Raw genomic sequence first — 22024 nt, 5'->3', positions numbered from 1 at the left:
CTACAAAGAACAGACTAATAAGTAATGTAATTTGGCTATCCAAAAGGAATATAATGGTAATGCAAAAGCATCAAAAGAATGACAAAAATATAAAACACCACAACATCTTGAAAACTTCAGAATGCTCTGCAACTGTGCTAAAAAACAAATAACTGAAGAAAAAATGTATATGGTATAATGAGTTTTAAAACAATAATAAACAGAACCTTAAAAAATTCTGGTAAGCCATGAAAGAAATCTTATATCCCATTCAAAAATTCAACCCTAATCTCTCTCCCAATAACTCACCACTCGAAACTGCAACAGAACGCATAGATAGTAACTTCATAGATAGTATAGCATCTCTAACCAAGGATTAACTAACGTAATCCTAGCCTTTTCCAACTGCCACATATCACCACATGCACTTTCACTTTCAAACCTGTGCCTACGTCCTACATAAAACTACCTTTAAACAAACTCAAACCATGTTCTATTTCAGCTCATGACTTTAAAAGTAAGGTACCTTAAAAGAGCGGCTAATATCACCTATTCTGGAACAGTCCTTATAAATAGGTCATTCCAGGAATCCCACATTCCTTCTTTCTGGAAAAAATAATCAGATATTAATCCTCTAGATAAAGGAGCAATTTCAACAGACATCACTAACTTTCGACCTACTGCAATGTTATCCCCCAACCATAATACTTGAAAAATGTATTCAAAAACAATTACTAAACTGTATCCTGAAAGAAGAACTCCTGTACCCCTCACAGCACAGGTTTTGTCCATCCCGTTGTACTTACAGTGCATTTCTAACCTTTGTAGATACTGTCAGTAAAGCTAGGGATAATGGGCAAACTAGTGTCCTCCTTATTTGTAAACTTGTTCCCAGTTTACCATAAGTTTGAATGTCTGAAAGCCTCTTATTGTCAGTGTTCAGCCTTGTCTCTATTTCTCCTGCTGCAACCCGTCAGTAGGATTGCCCATCCCCTCAGTAGGAGTGCATAACTTCTTTGGCTAGAGCCTGCCTTCATGAAGGTCTTGAATCCAGACACTAATATTAAAAGAGGTAATCTGAGGCCACTCTAATATAGCTCTTAGCTGTGCAGTAATACTGTGTTGGCAAACTTCACTTGGCTGGTAGTGATGTCCTTTGACAAGTGAACAGTTCATGCATGTTACATCACACTTGTACAGGTTCTATGCCAGCCTGCTCAGGATTCTTGTCAATATTCTGAGGACTATAATTGTAAACCCTGGGGTAGCATAGGTGAAAGTGCAAATCTGGTGGAATATTTACTACAACTCAGTGATTTCAGAAAATATATTTGTAAGTTACAGACGTGCGGGGGTGCAAAACTTTATGCCACATGATGCAGGGGGTGAAGAAACTAATGCTTTAAAAGTGTAACAGCAAGTTTCCAAATTCATTGTTATTTGTTTCAGTTGCAATTCATGTTTGAAAAAATTGCAACTCACAAGCTCAGGTCTCACACGTTTGATAGGTAGCCCATTCAGTCCGCACCAGCTGCCCTTGCCAACGACCAGCCAAACAGCTTTCTCATTTGATTGTCGCTTAAATGATCTGAGCCTGTTAAACTCTCTCACCCAAATTGGCACTTTACTTTTGTAACAGTGGAATAATCTGACATTTATAGTAAAGAAAATATCTTTGGTTATGCTTTATGATCTTGGCATGCCACACAACAGTTTATGCATGCAATGCAAGCACAGAACTGCATATATGTAATATAACCAATGCAGCCGTTCTTCAGTTTGTGTTCCATTCTCAGTCATGCTTGCAAATGAATCCTAAAACACACATCAGAGAAATCACCAGAAATGTTTCAAAATTCAGCAATACTGTTCTCTTATTTTTGTTATGGAGTTGTATCTGCAGTTCCACTGCAGCCATTATTCCTGTATTAGTTAAATCTAGTTCTGCTTTAAGTCTTCAGTGTCTGATTTAAACTTGTGCTGCTTGCTTCTTGCTGTTACTCATTGCCTTCACCAATGTGTTCCTTAAACAACAAAAACATTGAATCTTAGAGTTGCTGAAGTGGAAAAAAGACAAAACAAGATAACCGACAATTTCCTTTATACCTGGTTCCTTTGTTGCCAGGAAACCTATCTAGTGTGTGCAAGCCTTCCTTCATCAATAATCTGTAGGCTGCCAGTGTAATACGAGGACAGAAAATCAGCAGTATCATGTACCTTAGAGCATTAATAATGTAGCACATTACTAGGGGAAAGTACCAGAACTAGCAGACACACAAAACTACTTTTGCAGTTAGTTAACAAAAACACAATAATCTGTTTATGTGCACATGGTACAAACAGCTACTGAAATATTTCTGGACTTAACAAAAGAAATGTAATTATCAGTAATTAGAAATATGGTGTTCTTTGTCTTCCTTTTAGATCTGGTGGAATGAAAAACACAACTGGAAAAGCAATAACATAAATGTACTGCCATGAAGCTGCAAACAGGAGCATATATATTTTTACTTTTGTAGCTTTGCAACCTGCATCACTCTCTGTACTTTTTTCTTCTTCAGTGGATTGTTTTTTTTTCACTGGGCCCACCATAACATCGTAAGTACTGGATATTTCAAAATGCAGGTAAGGACATTCTGATAGTTGCCTGCTTTTTTAAATATAAATTTTTGCTTTGCATTGTACTGCGCATTAAATGACATGCTTATATTCGAATAATATTTTATACACTACATATCATTAAAGTTTGGGGAGTCCTTGCTGAACAGTAGATTGCTCTGGGTAAAAAGCATTTTACTCAAATATGGTAAATGATAAATTAGTACTGGTGCAGCCACATCAACAAAAAACATCGGAGCCTTGATGTCGTTGAAAAAGTAAACCATTTCTTTAACAGAACCATGAGGGAAATCTGAAAACATGGTAGTACCTTTTGCGAAGTTTGTTGAATATATTGTAATCAGAGGTATAGTCCTTCCTGTAAATAAGAAGAATAAATAGTGCTCTGACATTAGAAATGGTTGGGGTGCTGCAGTATCAATGAAAGGAACAGTTGAAGGGGGCTAAACACAGTATATATCCAAAACATAATCTTATAAAATAAGTCATTACTATGTTTAATTAGCTCTGCATTGTCATACACATTCACATAAGAGCTTGACAGACTTTCAGTGGAGTTTTCCTTACTTTTTTATTAACTCTTTGTTGTTGTAAATGATCCAAAACAAAGTACTATATGTCCAACTTCTTGCAAAAAAAACTAACAAACAAACCAGATCTGATGCCATATTATTAAATTCTTCTTTTAGCTGCATCAGTACGATTTTCATTACTATTAGTGACTTATCATTAATGGGAACAGACAGAACATTAATATCTGAAAGGCTGTTATGTTAAATACAGTCAGCCTGGTGTGAAATGAAATGGAACAGCATACAGAAGATCTGTCTGTTGCTTTCTTTAAAAGTTAGCAGGAAACAAAGCAAAAGTATACAATTTCAGCCCCCTCCTAAGTATGTGTTTGTTTATGGTCCAAGTCCCCCTGAATTCTATGCCATATTCGACACTCATTAGACCCATTATAGAGTACAACGCCCCTTTTGGAATGTACATCACAAGACATCTGCAGCTGCTAGAAAGGCCACAGAAGTACCTCATAAAGAGGATTACTGGCCTCAAACAAATGCCTTACACTGACCACCTCAAAAAACTCCAGCTTTATTCCATAGCATATCGCCTACTCTGAGGTGATCTCTGCCTAACATATAAAGCTATGTCAAACCCAGAGCTGTTGGACATGCTACACCTAAAGAAATCCCAATCCCTGCAAGCTACACATTCTAGGGACCTAAACCTTGTCACCACAATAAACAGGACATGCTGGAGGGATAGATTCCTGTCCCAGAGACTTCCCATACTCTGGAACAGGCTACCCATCTATGTCAAGCAAAGTTCTTCATTAGCACTCTTCAAGAAAAATATTGATGAGTGTTTGGGAAAGAGGAAATACACCCCGGGGATCACTTCTGTGTCTCTGCTCAACAGTGGCACAGGAAAATAACTTTCTTGGGTGGCGTAAGCCAGGGAACCTTGTTGGCTAGGCTTAAGTAGGCCCTTGGGCTGATAGTCTAGTACCTATCTATGAACCTATGAACCTGTTGCTGAAATGGCTGTTACTAGTGTGATTCATAATATGGTTAAGGTTGCTCTACTTTAATGCACGTATTAATATTTTATGTATGTATTTATTTTTATTTAATCACTATGTTAAAGCACTTAGCCAAGATGTACCTTTATCTTACACAGTACTGGGGCACTGTCTGGTTAAGTGTCTTTCATGGTTATACACGATAGGCAAATGGATTCTGAAAGACTTAAACCCTAGACTGCAGAAAGCAGCTCAGCTTTAATTCTCTGCACTGCCATACACGATCTGTTGAAGCCACTGTCATCATCCAACACTTTACTCTGAAATATATGTCTGTCTCTAAAATACTTAACATTTTGCAGTATAATTTTCCTAATATTTTAACTTATATGATTTGCTGAAGCTGGAAAGGCCACAGAAGTTTGTTTAGTCTGAAAGCTTATTTTATTGTTTTGCCCTTTTATTATTTTATAATAAATGATGTATTTATTTTAAAAGTAGTCAGATACCTCTGACTTACATAAAAATAGTTTAACAAAGAGATTGAAAAGACCCATCTGACCTAAGCTCCACAAACATGCATTTCTCTCTCCAAAACAGACACTTTGAGGTTGTACAAACAATTTAGAGCTTGGTGATCTGGTGAAGAATAGCCAATATGTTTATGAATACTTAAGAATAAATGTTTACTCCCTTTCCTATTTGAATATTTAGTTTTTCTGGTATATCTGTAAAATCTGGCAAGTGTTTATTTACTGCATTGCTCTCTTGCTAAGGTTTCTTAGCTAAACATCCTAGTCCACTCTGAAATGTGCTACTTTACCCCCCCCAAACCTTTCTCAATGTACTATTTTAAAATAACTGCCTGTTGCTGCCTTAATGCTTACCCTAGAATCTCTGCTTCTCTCTTTTCCTGGTTACCTCCACTAGCATACTGCAGCTGCTGCATTACGGTGTCTACAGCATTGCAATTTGGCTACCAGTCTCTCAAAAAAAACTGTTTTTCTCCCAGCAATTAAACAGAGTAGGTTACACATATAAAAACATTTGTTAAGCTTACTCTTACAGTGCTGTGTAACTAAGAGAGTCACTATTTTGGTCAGCCATAGGGCTCTTTTCTACTTGAGTGTTTACCTCCTTCCCCTGTAACTAAAGTACACTGACTCTTACATTAATGTCTCTGACCCTAATTTTTACAGGTATACCTTGTATCTTTCTGGCTTTCTACACAAACATAGATTTCCTGTATCAACGTTTTACTTGTCTGACATTGAACAAGTAACCCTTGTAAAAATCCTCCAAAGTGTATACTGTTGGTCTGTCTTTCCTGATAAACATAAATAACATTAAGTGCTGAATGCAGATTTTAGGCCCTTACATTAAACTTACCTCTGCTGTGGTGTCATGAGTCAATCAAGGTCCACCTCTAACTACTCATACTGCCTTCTCTCTTCCCCACCCCCATTTTTCCTCAAACAGGTTAAACTGCTACAACAGTAATTTCACCCTGCACTCCCTCACATAGCCCAGAAAATTATACCCTGCAGCTATTAATTTATCCTGCAAGTGTATAACCTATAGATTAAAAATAGCCTAAAATTTTGGTGTAAAAAGAAAGAAATCTAAATACAGCCAAAACATTACCTTAACATACAAATACTTGGAGTCAGTGTTAGCCCCGCTGCACTCGGGCTCACTCTGCTCTGCTCCCTGCCCCCAATTTCCACCCGCCCCCACTACTCCTACATTTAAACTACGCTCAGCCACTCCTTTCATACTAAGATCCAGTCATTGAACAGCCCTCCCCCCACATCCATTCCAATCATTGAACAGCCCTCTCCCCACACCCATTTTTCTTCTCTTCCATTCTTCCACACCCTGTTAGCACAACCATCAAATTTGGCCCACCCCCTAACAAAATGCAAACAAGTAAAAAAATCCTAATTACCCTAATGCCTGTACTGTTTCTATTTTACCATCTTACTGCCTATGAACAAATACTTGACCATGGTATTCACTACCCACAAGGTCAAACAGACACCCACAACTACACACAATACCAAACACTGTGCCATCCCCAGCAAACCGAATATATGACCCTCAATAATATATCACCCTTGTAAAACCACAAAACACAATCCTAAAGACAAAGACTATATAAAACTAATAAACAAACTCTTAAAGCTTAGACTATCCTGTCACTATAACCTTATAACACACGGGGATATTCATCCCAACCCTGGTCCACCCACACCCAATAACCTCCACTCCCCTACCACAACCCCTACAGTCAAGATACCCCTTTTTACTCCCACTAGTTCCCTCCTAGAATTTCACCTGAATATTAGAAGTATTAACAATAAGATTCCCAACCTACACGCCCTCCTAGCAACCCACTCCCCAGACATTGTGTGTCTTACGGAAACCTGGCTAAACCTAGTGCTACCGACAACGAGATACTACCCCCAGGATATAATATACAGCGGTTAGACCATGCTACTAGGAAAGGAGGTGGTATAGCAGTCATTTATAAAAACACTCTGTTAATAGAGACACCATTCAACCACCCCAATTCAACAATGCTGAACTCCTCATAACCAAATTACAGATTAACCAATACAAATGTTTAAACATCGTCTATGGATACATTCCACCAGGCAACAACTTAAATACCCTAGAGGATATCCTGTACTGGTTATTCACTGCTTATCCCCAAGAAACCATAGTTCTTGGTGACTAACACCGATTGGCACCCCTGCTCCTCTGAACCCCCCTCACTCCTATAAACTTATCTGGGTTTAAACAGACCATAACCTCTCCCACTAGGATAAGCAAACCGACCAACAGGGAAAGTATCCTGGACTGGATCCTAGTTAACAACCAACCCCAACTGTATAGTGCTGGCACTCTCCTTGACAACCTTAGTGACCATTTTCTAACCTATATCATAAAACATAAGGCAGGAAACCCTCACCAGACCAAATATAAAACAGTGAGAAACAGAAAAAAACCTTGATACTGTAATATTCCTAAACGAACTACAAACAGTTGACTGGTCAAAACTAAAAAATCTACCATTAGAAGAGGCTGTGGGTCTATATTACAACATCGAAGTTTCAAAACTTTGAATGTTCTAATATCAAACCCTATTCAGCGAAAGCTGAAAATATCGTAGCAACAGAAAACCAAATTTTTTCCTAGGGAAAGAATTTGGTTGTCGGTTTCTGTTGCTTCGGTATTTGCTGTGGTGGAAAGTTACAGGTCGGGTTCAGGTAAGTGTGTGATTGAGTGCGGGTTAGTGTAGTTAGGTTAGGGTGCGGGTTAGGTATGTGTGCGATTGTGTGGACATGAGGGTTAGGGCGGGTTAGGTGAGTTAGGGTTAGAGCACGGGTTAGGTATGTGTGCGATTGTGTGGACGTGAGGGTTAGGGCGGCTTAGGTGAGTTAGGGTTAGGGTGTGGGTCAGGTAAGTGTGCAATTGTGTGAGGGTTAGGGCGGGGTAGGTTAGTTAGGGTTAGGGCACGGGGTGAGGTGAGTGTGTGATAGTGACCGACCTTAGGGTTAGGGTTTGGGTTAAGGTAAGTGAATAGTTAGTGGTGTGTGTATAGTTTAGTGTAGGGTTAGGTGTAAGATTTTAGGTTTGTGTGTGTGTGTGTGTGTGTGTGTGTGTGTGTGTGTGTGTGTGTGTGTGTGTGTGTGTGTGTGTGTGTATGTGGATTGCTGTTTGTTTGGTGTGCTTGTGTTGTGTATATGTGTTTTGGAACAGCAATTTTTTTCCCTAGGAAAAAATTCGCTGTTCTGTATGTTCGATGTTTTCAGCTTTCACTGAAGAGGGTTCAATATTAGAACATTCAAAGTTTTGAAACTTCGATGTTCTAATATAGACACAAGGCTGTAGCTCACTTTAACACTAAATTCCTAAGTATCTTTGATTCCCATGCTCCAGCACGTACAATAAAATCTAGATCAAATACAACACCATGGCTTACAAGAGAGACCAAATCTAAAATCAAAGCTAAAAACAGAGCCTGGGCCAGCTGGAGAACAACCAAAGCCCTACCTGACCATCTAACATATCGTCAACTCAAGAATGACACAAAAAAAATCTATTTTACTGGATAAAAAAGGCTTCTACCATAATCTCCTACAAAAACACCAAAACAACCCCCAAAAGTTCTGGGCAGGCTTAAATCAACTACTTCACCCAGGACATTCTACCACCCCAACCCTGGCTAATCATACCCATAGTTCCCCAGAGATCCGCTTATAATAACTTTTTCACCGAAACAATCCAATCCCTAGCAAATCACCTAACCTCCACGAACTTAAACCGCATGCCTAATTTATCCACAAATCACCCTGAATTTAGCCTCCAGCCAATATCCACTAGTTTTATCAAAATTCTCCTAAAAAAACTAAAGCATACTACCCTCGCTGCTGACCTCCTCCCTGCAGAGTACCTACAAATAGCTGCAGATGCCATTGCATATCCCATATCTATCCTTATCAACAGAACCTTATCTGAAAATGTTATCACCTCCCTCTGGAAAATATCCCACGTCATCCCACTCCATAAAGGTGGTAGCTCCTCAGACATATCCAACTATAGACTCATTGCCATTCTTTTCCCACTAGCCAAGATAATGGATAAATGTGTACACAAGCAACTAATGTAATACCTTACACAGAATAACTTACTATCCAACTGCCAGCATCGCTTCAGGCCATACCACAGCACCACCTCAGCCCTCCTTTCCTTTACTAATGCCATAAACAATAACACAAATGACAATAGGCTAACCTCCGTCCTCTTCCTTGTCCTTTCAAAAGCCTTTGACATGGTCAACCACGAACTTCTCATTCTTTCTCTAAAATACATTTCCCTCAACATGCACACTATCCAGTGATTCCAGTCCTACCTAACTGGTAGACAACAGGCGGTACTGTGACAGGGCAAACTCTCCAGTCAGCTACCTCTCACACTTGTTGCCCCTCAAGGCTCCATACTAGGCCCACTACTCCTCTATTTTTATCAATAATCTTAACACTACTATCCCTAAAGCTACCTGTGTTCAATATGCAGATGATTCCACTCTCATCTGTTCAGCCACCTCCCCATCGAAACTACAAATCTTAACACAAAATGCATTTAACACTATTGAGAACACTTACTACTGAACCCCAATAAAACTAAACTTCTATTCTTAACCCCTACTAGTAGATCTGCCACACTTTCATTCTCTGTCACGTCTAACAATGGCATCACTATCTCCCCATATAAACACACTAAACTTCTAGGGGTTATTATAGACAATAATCTCAAATTTGACCTACAGGTCAACAAAACCATACAGACCATCAATAAGAAGCTTGGATCACTGTATAGAAACAAGACACTCTTAACCTTACTGGCTAGGACTGAAATTGCCCGATTACACCTACTCTCTACTCTTTTATATGCCTCACCTGTACTCTCAAACCTCAATAAAACCAAACTAAGTAAGCTGTCCCATAGCTACAACCATATTGCCAGATTCACCACTGGCTCCACCTATAGAACCATCACTTCCAGAACCTGAAACAACTAGAATGGCTAGAACTGCCCAGCTTAATTCAATTCAATCAACTCAATAGCTCACAAAGTTCTGTACCACCCTAAAGATACCCCCTCTTATAAATATTAAGCCATATAGCAACCTGAGATCCCTACTGTCAGCCAAGAAATTATTGGTCCAAACCCACAAAGCTAATAACTCAGCTGGTGAATCCCTGTTCACCAACTTTGTTGGCAAAACCTGGAATGCCTTGCCAAACTATATAACCCTACAATCCTCCAAAAGTTTCTTAAAAAAAACCTCGAACAGTATCTCAAATTGAACTGGCTATGCCCATGTACCAACCCGGATTAAGTTATAAAACAACAGCATAATCAGGAATTATCATAGCATAATCAGTAATTATCATAACATCTAACTACATCACCATGCTATGTATCCAATCTTACTTGTAATTACATCTGTCCATGAGAACTGTGAGTCCCTACTAGGAAGCACTTTTATACCAATGTACATAAGGTATATTACCACTATTGTATATATTATAATTGTTTTCTTACTTCTTGTGTAACCTTTTGTATGTTTGATTATCTGGAGCTTTTCTCCCCGGGTCTCCGCTGAAAATGGACATGTATCCAGTAGGACTATCCCGGTAAAAAAATATAAAATAAATAAATATTGGTGCGAGTGTGTGTGCTGGGGGGTATATACAGGACATCAAAATAAATAATACAGGTAAAAGTCCAGTAAGACAGCTTTATATCACTACATCTAACTGCCATTAAAAAGCAAGCTCTAGTCTTTTATATATACATGATCAAATTGTTTGACACTGTAACCATTTCAGTGCACATGATTGCTACAAGCAGTATTTTATTTGGCTTTAAGAAATTATCACCTATACATTTATATTGTGATATTTCTCTAGTCCTGTGGAACAGTGTTTTTTCTGAAGGAAAAATATTCTGCTTAATGGCTTGAAGAAGTCTGCAGCCAGGTCAGATACTGACTTTGAAAACACATTTCTGACTGCCATTATTTCAAGTCCTCTATGACTGAGCAAAAGTATATGGGGGTCCCCATCTATTTCCTAAGGCCTTTCCCAAAATTATTCCTATTAGCCTGAATTATGACAAGTACAAAATATGCTGTACACTGGCTTAAGTCACCACAGTCTCTCATTTCTTTTAGTTCTCTTCTTGTGGAGCTTGAAAATATGTGATATAAATATTATTACAAGTAATATTTCCAGCAATTCCAAATATATGCATGGTAATCTAGAATAGTCCTTTATGTCTATATGTCTCATAATATTCGGTCATAAAGATTTAATGATGCAGATTTACTAAATGCAGAAGACAGAGGAAGATATAACACACCATTAGGAGTTAAATGATTTAGTTGAGATACTACAAGAATATCAGATTGATATAAGCATCTTTAAAGCAAAAGCCAGGGGTTTCCCCTCTAGCTTCACCCAGAAAACTTTTTTTTCCCTACCTAACCATTTCAACTTAACCCAGGTGATCATAGCATTTGGAAAATATTTTCAGAACTGGAGACTTGGGTGTATATTCCCACCTGTAGCCTTCTCTACCTGCTCACTCACTCTGTCTTCTTGCCTTATATCCCTTGACATTTAAACTTCTTCATGTACTGATTTCATAAATGAGTCAGAATCAGAAATTAGACCCTATGACTGATTGTGTAGTAGAGACCGTTGTTAAAATTTTAGCAGAATCAACTATGCACCCTGTTTACATTTTGAGCAAGCATTATTTAGAGGAGAACTATGTCTGTGTGCTGTGGCATACAAGTATCTTCTCTCTGCACAGCTCCAGACGTCAGCTCAGATATACAAACTTCTGCTACAAAACTTTTATCTCTCTATATATACTTTCAAAGGTACCTGAAAACATGTACACCTAAAGCTCCTAAATGACTTCTCTCATCAACACTTACTGTCTGCCAGTCAACATAGCTCCAACACAGGTCTCACTACCTTCAAATCATACCAAAGGATCAAAATGGATCTTAGAGAGAACACAATGGGGTCATATTCCTTCATCTGTCAGGAGCCTTCAACACGGTGAATCATGAATATCTATTTAGTTGACTCAGTTCAGTAAATCTGCCACTGCTTCTGAACAGATCTGAAGCTGTAAAATGTGTCAGAGTCATTCCTCATTGGTAATATATTGTACAAAGCATTCCTCAGGTGTCTGTATTATGGCCACCACTCTTTAAAGTATTCAGAAACTCAGTGTCTCTGCACTGCAGTAAAAATCAATTCATATGCCTTTATTTATCTTCTACTGACCAGTCCACAATCTTCATGTAGCTTCAAAGTGTATTTCACAAAGTGTAGGTCTGGCTGGAAGGGGTCCATACTTTATTTCATTTAAAAAGAAGAAAAAACTTAACTCATGATATTTAAAAACTTTTTCAGTGACATAAGCAGTGAGGCACAAATCAAAATTAGAGCTCTGGATAACTTCCTCTTAAAAACAATCAGCTCAAACTATTTAGTGTAACCCTTTACTGTGGGCTAAAATCTGACATCCATACTAACAGTCCTATTTCCTGTACATGCCAAAGACTTTGGCTTCTTCGGATGGTCAAATGAATCTGTTTAAGCCACGTTTAAACTGCTTGGTCCTTTCTCATTCTTCTGTTAATATATGTTGACAGTTTACTTATGATTTCCACTTCTATCCTATAATCCAGGAACAAACTAACTTAACAACATCTTGAGGCTTAAAGTGAGTTTTATGTCATGGGTTCACCGTTCACAGCCTGGCCTGACTTACATACAGAACCCCACTATTACTCACTTCTAATCTACCTGCTTCTCCTCTCTCCATAGAAGTGCCCTGCCCAAGTTTTTTTCTTACCTGGAAAGTTAATAGAATGTGCTAGTATTTTATGCTTGTTGCTGTATGCATTCTTACTTCAAATAAAATCAATATGATTTTTTTTAAGTATTAAAATACTTCTAGTTCCAGGATTCAAACATTATGTAATGTGTTTATTAGAAGTTGATGCGTCTCTTTTCCATCATTCTCCTCTCTTTAAATCAAATACAGATTGGATCTGGTTATATTATGTTAGCAGGTATCGAGCAGTACATCGAGTACAAGGGATGTAGCATGAAATACTTCAGAGGAACGTTTGGGGGGATGCCTAGTACTACAATAGTGTCCTGAAATACAAACAATTCCACTGTAGAATGTCATTACAGGACAAAGCAGTGTGCTGCACTCTTTGCAAAAGTAGAATTAATGGAATGAGGTGATGGAGGGAAATCTTAAAATATCGTCACGCTATAGTCTCCAAAAAGACGGCAAGTGTGATATGGGTAAAAGATGTCGGATTCATGGGCATGTCAGGAAGAAATTGGGAAAGACAGGGTTGTAGAATGAATTGATACACTTACACTACAAAAACACAGTAATCAGAATAGGGCAATGGGGTACATTTTATTCTTTTCACGAGTGGTTATAAGAATCAAGATTATTATGAAGAGTCCAATTTTTTTTCTTAATAAAAAATTGGTAGTCAGGCAGTATTACACTAGCATGTTGCTCATTTTTAAATTGGGGAAACATTGTTAGATTTTGTGACTTACCAAGCAGAATCTTCTGCAATATAATGCATTTCAGGCAGGATTTCTGTGCATAAATACTACCAAAGTGTTATGCATTTTGCAACAATTATTTAGGTCATTTTTTCACTTTTATTTCATTGATGAATTTTACAGCTTAAGGCACATCAGTATTTCCCGTGTGAAGACTATGATAATTACTATGTTCGAATAATTCAAAAAATACTACAAAGGTAACACAGTAAAATGCCCAAAGCTATTTTATATCCAAATACATGAAATCTAAACAGAGCAGATCATACATCTCTGCATGAAACCCACTACCTCACGTTCATATAATCTTTAAACATATGTAATTTAGGATAATTGGAATTTGACATATACATAAAGCTTCAATCATTTTTGCAGGGTGCAAGTGCCCTGTACCCTCGTGTGAGTGTTTTTCTCCCTCATCCCCTTTACTTAGATATTCTAACTCTGAGGTCACTTCATCTTGAAAAAATATTGATTATTCTTAGGACATAACATAAATAATTCCTCTTTCAGCTCTATCCATTGATCATGATGTCAGAAGTGAAGGGCACTTTGAGCCAACAATCCATGAGCACAGTTCAAGCAAGTCACTTTAGACTGAAATATATTGAATTCTTCATTTGGACAAAGCCTTGATGAGGTCTTATCTGCAGAGTCATGACCAGTTATGAATATATTATAGGTATGGGGAGTTCAGCTTTTTTGAAAACACGTAAGAAAGGCTAGAAAATTTCTGTGGCATATGAAAGCTTTCTGGTATGAGAACATCCTGAGAAAATTAGTTATGTCTACTGTGAAAACAAGGGGAAAAGAGGATTAATATGATATGGTCACTTCATATTGATAGGGGAAATATGGAAGGGGTGATTTAAGGAAAAAGAACAGAGAAGGAAGAAGAAGAATACATGTCAAGTAGTATGATAGATTAGATGTAAGGAAATATGCTATTGAAAGTATTGCAGGCCCTGGGAAATGACGCAAAAAGGAGGCTACCAGTGTTGGACTGTAAATGGGTTTATGAAGGCTTAGGAAAGATTACTATTTCTTTTTCTTTTGTGAAACAGGTGAGAGCAGATGCACAAGGCCTATATCACTTGGGTCAACTAACCAGGTTTGAGTTTTGCTCTGCTGGTGGAATCAAATTCTCTTTCATATGACTATAAGTTTTTATCATGATTACATAAACTGATAAACTGCATTATACTATAGCTTCAAGCTAACTTGGATTATTTAAAGTAATAAATATATATGGGTCTAATTTACATGGTCGATATTTCATAAAGTCAAAGACCATATGATCAACTTTCGAAATGTCAATCATGTAAAAAAAAAAAAACACAATCACTTACCTTCACATTGCTATCAGGGGAGCAAGCCCCCCTGCATCCCCGTTGGGGTGCTACGCCCCCCACACCCCCAGAAATTAAATATACCAACTCCAAGATCGCACTACAGTGTGGAAGATGGAAATCTTTCCATTACGCACTGTACAGAGATGCCCGTTCCACATGGGTGACATTTTGAAAGTCGATCATATGGTCTCATCCATATGGTCTTCGACTTTATGAAATGTTGACCATGTGAAGGGGACCACATATATATATATATATATATATATATATATATATATATATATATATATATATATATATATATATACATATATATATATATATATATATATATATATATATATATATATATACACACACACACACACACACACACACACACACACACACACACACACACACACACACACACACACACACACACACAAGGATATTGCCTGAGCATACTCTTGCTGTAGAAGGCATGCTGATCGTTTAACAAAATACTGCACAATTTTAGTATCCAAAGATATCATTATTCTTTTAAAAATATGAGGAAGCCCACATTTTGCACATTTCAGAACTCCAGGAGAAAAAAAAACATTTAATAGCCTCTGTGTAGCACACATTAGCCTTTTGTTAAATAACCCTGGATCTTACTTTGTAAATTCAAGGTAAAAATAAATTGTTTAATATACACAATCCAAAACACAGTGTTGTTAAGTATGGGTCCCAGAAGGCAACCTTAACCTTGGAGACTTCTCTCTATAACTACAGAGTCAAGATTCTCTATGTATAATTTTCTGACACAGACTCCCCACTTACTAGAATAATTGAATTCATAAATTATAACTACTTAAATAGTTAAGTCACTGATGCTGCATCACAGAAGATACATCTGTTCACTATGTACCTAATGAACTTTGCACCCATGTTGGTCATATTTGAGAAATCATCACATAGCTGTCCCATATATCCTACCTGGAACTCATTCGTACAGAGCGTTAGCAACTGAAGACAACATGCAGCCAAAAATAGACACTGAATGAAACCATGCAGCTATGAACTATGAAAAAGAGTTCATAAAAGTCATCACTGCAGAGAAATGAGGACAATGGATCACCAAATATACAAATCTATAGCAATGGGCTATCCTCGTGTATCAAAACACCATTGAAAAAACATGCAGAGAGTCATATTACTGCACATTAAAACAGAGGGATCCTCTACAGCTGATTGAGGTGGAACTCCTTGAGTGTCAGTTGTCCAGAGAAAAAAAAATGCCAAGAACGCAATGTTGATCATTGTTCTTTATCGGAAATCATTCCTGGTAAAATTTTCAAGTGTATACTAGCAATAATTCACTTCTTTTTTGTGAGATTTTTCCATTCTTTGAGTTGGTGCAACCATGGAGCTGATATATATAAGTTTGGTTGTGCCGCCCACCCCCATATTGCAAAAAAAAAAAAAAAATATATATATATATATATATATATATATATATATATATAAAGTTAATTTTTTGTCCTTCTGTGTATCGCACATTATTTGTCACTGTTTTTGATGCTCATGATTGTGTAATTTGGTGATTCATAGTGGAACCAAAACACAGCTGTAACGTAAATCCTCAGTTTCACCATCACATCAAATTACTTTATGTGGAGGTATAGACCCGTCACCCCACCTGCAGGGACTGTTGTTCCTGTGGCCTTCAATTTACTAAAACTATAGCTCCAATCCATGTAGCTTGGGGAATTTATTTCCCAGGTAAAACAGCCATCTTCAGGACAACCTTTATCATTCATTACTCCAACGTAGCATCACTCAAGCGGTATTTTAATCAGTGAGTCATGTTTTCAGATGGTAATTTTGTTCTATCAGCATCACTGCCTTCAGTAATAGCTCTATTGTGAAACTCACATTTAGGATAAACTGATTTCTGTGCCATATTTGGTATAACTGTGGTAAACACTGTAAGCCCTTGCCATAATGTCACTGAATTCACCAATCAGATTTACCAGTAAAACTCATCTGTAGTCTTCGCCCACCAGATCAAAGCATGCCTCCTACTGTTAATCAGTCTCCACTTTCTGAATTGCTGTCTTCTCACCATGTTCTCTAACATGCAAAATTCCAACTATACATTCTGATACGGGTCTACTCGATATGGCCTTAAGTTTAAAATGTGGATTTTCATATGGTCAAGACCATATGATCGACATTTGAAATCTCGACCATGCAAGTAAAACACAAAACACAAACGTACCTTAATGCTGCTAGCAGGGAGGCTCTGCCCCCCTGGACCCCCGTAACTTAAATATACCAACTCCGAGATCGCACTACAGTGTGGAAGTGGAAATCTTTTTATTCCACACTGTAGCTTGATGCCGGTTCCTCATGGTCGACATTTCAAATGTCGATCATATGGTCTCGGCCATATGAATGTCGACATTTTGAAATGTCGACCATTAGAAGGGGACCCTCTGATACATATAAATTAAGTACACCAACATCTGGTTGGTTGATCATTAACTATATCTGAATTGTTAATTCAGTTTATTTTGCCATGTAATTTCCAAGTATACTGTGAAATGTTTGCACTTACTCATGATACCATCTAGTAGCCCATAATATTGTTTTCTCTTTTGTCTTCGTCTGACACTATATCTAAAATAAGATCAGTTAGTATGTTGTATTTGCAGTTAACTCTTAAATAAAGGAAGTACTGTAACAGTCTGTCAGTGTCTGTGCTGCTAATTATGTTGTCATGATTTTAACATGAAGAATTTCTTGGAGTTCTTAAATGTTAGACATACTGGGCACAGAAGTTATTAGTTTACTAACATACTAGCATTATTAATGTACTTGCATTATCATAATACTTGCAAGCAATGAAAATAAACAGATGTTTGATGCATGCTGCTAGGAAACAAATGTAAATAACTGATAATTTCTGACACTTATTCAGTAAATATATTTATTTCATAGATACTGTAACAAGTCTGATTCAGCAAATGCCAACTATATTGTCTGTTTACAAGTCATCTGCATATCATAACTTATTTGTTTATGGCACACATTCACTTCTTTGTATGGACATTTGTTTTTTTTTTCAGATGACTCTCTGTAGACTTCGCAATCATCAGTGGTGTTTCATTCTGTTCAATATATTGCTTTTTCATGCCCTACTCTTTGGAACCGACTTAGTGGAAGAGTATTTCCTGCAATCATCACCCAACACCTACACTGATATGAATGTCCTTGAGATCAGAGATCAAGCTAGAAAGCTAGATATGGAGCTTATAAAAATGAATATTTCCAGGCTTTACCATATTAGTAACGCACAGGCATGCTCTGGCCAAGACATTTTTCTTCTCACGGTAATTTTTAGCAATGCTGAAAATAAGACAAGGCGGGATGCAATCAGGACTACTTGGGCTAATCTTACCAATTTTAAAGGGTATACCATTCTAACTGTTTTTGCACTAGGAGAAGCTGGCCCTGAGTCAAGACAGTCAGAAATTGAAGAAGAATTTCAGATCTATGGAGACATAATCCAAGGAAAGTTTTTAGATTCATTTGATAACAAAATTCGCAAGATTGTCATGACAATGGAATGGACTGTGACATTTTGTTCTAAAGCACGCTTTATTCTGAAAACTGAGGAGGATGTGTTTGTTAATTATGTAAGTCTAGTTGACTACTTGCTTATCTTAAAACGGAACCCTGAAGATCTGTACATTGGTAGAGTCATTCATCAGCAGATGCCCATCAGAGAGCCACAAAGTGTTGGTTTTGTATCGGTGACCCTCTACCCAGAAGAATCCTATCCTGACTACTGTAGTGGCACAGCCTTTGTGGTCTCACAAGATGTTGCCAGAAAAGTATATGTTGTTTCGAAGAAGACTGCAGTTCCTGTTCCTCATGATGTTTTTGTAGGAATATGTGCTAACAAAGCTGGGGTGGTACCCACCCACAGTTCTAGGTTTTCTGGAGACAGACATATTAGCTATAATCGATGTTGCTACAAATTCATCTTCACATCTTCAAAGATGGTAGGCGATGAGTTTTTCACAGTTTGGAAGGATATTAATGATGGTAAAAACTGTAGTATTTTTGAAACATACTCTGGATTAGTGTCTTGCAAGATATCAACATATCTGGACAAATTCACTTCTATTAATTTTGATTTACCTAATAAGGATGGTATTCGTTTTAATGATTGACATTTTATTTTTGACTTCAACGTATATTCTGTAAACTGCATTTCCTCTTATTTATAAAACAAGCTGCAAGTGTTACATTGTTAAAAACTAGATACTACATAACATAATGCAAAATATATATATATATGTATTTTTAATTAGACAAGTTATTCTGATTTTTTGACTATCCAGGATGTGCTGTCTGCCAAAGAATTGAACTTATATTTTTTTCCTAATTGTGCAGATTGTGACCATCTAACATATGTATTGCAAAACAAAGTTCAGTATTCTGCTGCCTGGAGAAAGCAATCAACATGCCCATGATAAAGTATGCACTGTCCATAAAACGCAGTCTCATAACCACTGTAAAATGTAAATTACAGCTATCAAAATGACCACGATTTTTTGTCCATGCCGCTAACTTTTAAAAATGAAACATTTCTACCTACCTATCTGATAGAGTCTGCATTTTCTCTGTGCTCGTGTGTTTGTCCGTATGCATGTTTGTCTGTGGTGTAAGTTGCAGACAATCTGTTACTAAACAAGGGTACAGACGTGTAGCAAATCTTTCAGATTAAAAACGTAAGAAGAGTCAGAAGCTGCACTAAATGTATGTAATTGTGCAGGCATTTTTATGTATGCAGGCATACAAATACAGTGTATTACTAAGTTGCCCCCACTGTCTCTGAAGATTTGTATTAGTAAGAAAAGGCAGAATAGAAATGAAGGACCACAAAATGTCACTACAAAAAAGTAATTTATTTCTTAAATAATTTAGTACTGTATAATATCAATATATCGTGTTCATGTGTAGGTACAACTGGCTTTGTTTAGTCACTGAGGATTTACCCTACATTCAAATCACACTAGCTGGAGCAAATGTGATATTATGTTAAATCTACTTGCAAGAAGAGGACCTAATAATTTACACATGGTGAAAATAGCCAATGACTAGAACAATCCACTGGGTGAAATAGCGATGCAATTACCTTTGTAGAATGTTGTTTCTTTGGGAAGGCTGCCATTAAGTATGTGATTAGACCAGAACATTTGCTGGTTCATAGGTTCATACTAGGCTATCTGTCCTAGGGCATTTATAAGCCTAGCCAGAGTGTGTTTGGCTTTCGCCACCCATTTTAAATTAATTTTGCTATGCCCTTTTTCGAGGTTAGTATACTGTGCCTCTGTCTAACAGTGACACAGAAGTGATACCCGGGGTAAACCTATGATCTCCCATCCACTCATCAAGATTCCACTTGAAGAGAGTCAATGAGGGACTCTGCCTAACCTGGACTGGGATTTTATTCCAGAGTGAAGGGAGCCTCTGGGTTATGAATCTGTCCCTCCAGCATGTCCTATTTATTTCAGTGCTGAGGTTCAAGTCTCTCGAGCGCATAGCTCGATGGGATTTGGATTTTCTAAGGTGCAGCATGTCCATTAATTCCAGGTTGGACATGGCTTTATACTGTCTTTTATAGACATATATATTATAGATATCTGTATATTTATAGTTGGAGCTTTCAAGTCTGATTAACTGATGAAATTCAGAAATTAAGTTAACATTTTAACTCTTAGACAATTTGTTATCCACTGCAATCATATAATTCCAAAAAGTATTATTGTGCATAGGAGGTATACGAATGAAATACAAAAAAGAAGAAAAATAAATGTTGAACTTTACCAGCATAAATCTATGAGAGAAACATGAACATATTTTGCTATTAAAATTGCCCCAAAGCCAGATTTGGATGATATGAAAGCTTTAGATTGCGACTATGGCTGATACAACACTGGCCCAAAGACCAAAAACCCTACACCAGCTGTATCACAAATGAGGACTTACTGTTTCCTCTCAAGGATGATCTTTAGAAGTGCACAGGAGTGATCTAATATACTGGGACTGCTGCCAGAGCTGATCATAGACCAAGCTGTATAAATAAAAAAAAGATGTGGTGTGAGGCCACAGAAAAGAATAAGTCATAAAAACGAAAATAAAGTATGACAATTGGGCTGAAGGTTTTCATATATCCTGCTATGGAATTTTGAAGAAATTTGGAAGGAAAAGTCCTAATGATTGATATCCTGGGTTTCCGCTACAGTCAGTTGAGCAGCAAAAAGGGGCTTTCTTTGTAAACTGTACTATTTTAAGCCTGCCTTATCTCCACTTTTGAATTTATATTTACGTGAAGCAAAAGCCCTCCCCAGGACACACAAATGAGTAGCACTGACAAAGTGTTCTGTAGCACAATCTGGTGTTTTATTCAAGGCATTCTGAGTTTTATAAAATGGGGATAATATGTTTTGCCTGTTCTTTTAAACTAAATGCTATTACACTTAGTTTAGGTGCCTATCTAGCCTAAGTCTATGAATTCCGGAAGGTTTAAAAACACCCAGTCTTGTTGGGTAGCTCTCCATCAGTGTTAGGAATTAAGAAATCCTTAGGCCTGTGTTCATAGGGCCAGCCTTGTCAAATTAATTGAAATAATTTACTAACAAAAGAGTTCTCCATACATAACAGCTACAGAAATAGTCATGAGGAAAACTACTTTATTCAGTACTATAAAACGGCTGATTTACTATTTTAAATATAACACACGTATGTATTCTACAAGTAAAAATTAGAGAGACTGATTTTCAAGCAAGACAACAGCTGTTTAATAACTTTTTAATAAAGAAGAAAATAAAAAAATGGAACTGCAAGAAATATGGGATAGCCATTTTATAAAAAAACAGTGAGTGGAAATCGGAGACCAAATTTTATGAAAAGTCATATATAAAAATGTCAGTGAAAATTCTGAGACTAGAATAAAACCTCAAGACATCAATAGATATGGCCATGTTCAAATGACACATTTAATAAAAAACTCTCTTCAGTCAAACATTATTCTGTTGGATAATCCTATAAACTCCAAATTGCAAGTCTAAGTCAACTGATTTTTAGAATGGTATTTGAATGGATTTTATGTAATCAATTACTTGAATGTTGGTGAGGGCTGGTGTATTTAATTGAAATTTAAGTGCAACACTTCAGTTCTGAAGAGGTCTAAAAAAGATGAAATCACCTGACTAAAGAATATTGTTTTATAAATGTGTCCTTTGGAAGTCGCTATATGCATCAGCATTTTTGTTTTTCACATTTTGCAGTATAAATTGTTATATAAATTACATGGG

At 37.1% G+C, this 22024-nt stretch overlaps 1 protein-coding gene across 1 annotated transcript; it reads left to right on the top strand.

Annotated features, from left to right (window-relative positions):
* Nucleotides 1-2179: 2179 nt before the first annotated feature.
* On the top strand, nt 2180-19305 carry B3GALT9 (beta-1,3-galactosyltransferase 9). The gene is made up of 3 exons (XM_044057943.1): nt 2180-2312; nt 2404-2604; nt 17765-19305. The coding sequence occupies exons 2-3, from the start codon at nt 2599-2601 to the stop codon at nt 18872-18874; spliced, it is 1116 nt and encodes a 371-aa protein (XP_043913878.1). The 5' UTR covers nt 2180-2312; nt 2404-2598; the 3' UTR covers nt 18875-19305.
* The last annotated feature ends 2719 nt before the right edge of the window (nt 19306-22024 follow it).

Source organism: Protopterus annectens, chromosome 16.part0 (genome assembly GCF_019279795.1).
Source record: "Protopterus annectens isolate FY-2018-M chromosome 16.part0, PAN1.0, whole genome shotgun sequence".
In the NCBI taxonomy this organism is placed as follows: Eukaryota; Metazoa; Chordata; order Ceratodontiformes; family Protopteridae; genus Protopterus; species Protopterus annectens.
Note: the sequence above shows the minus strand (reverse complement) of the source record. Positions and strands in the feature narration are given on the sequence as shown.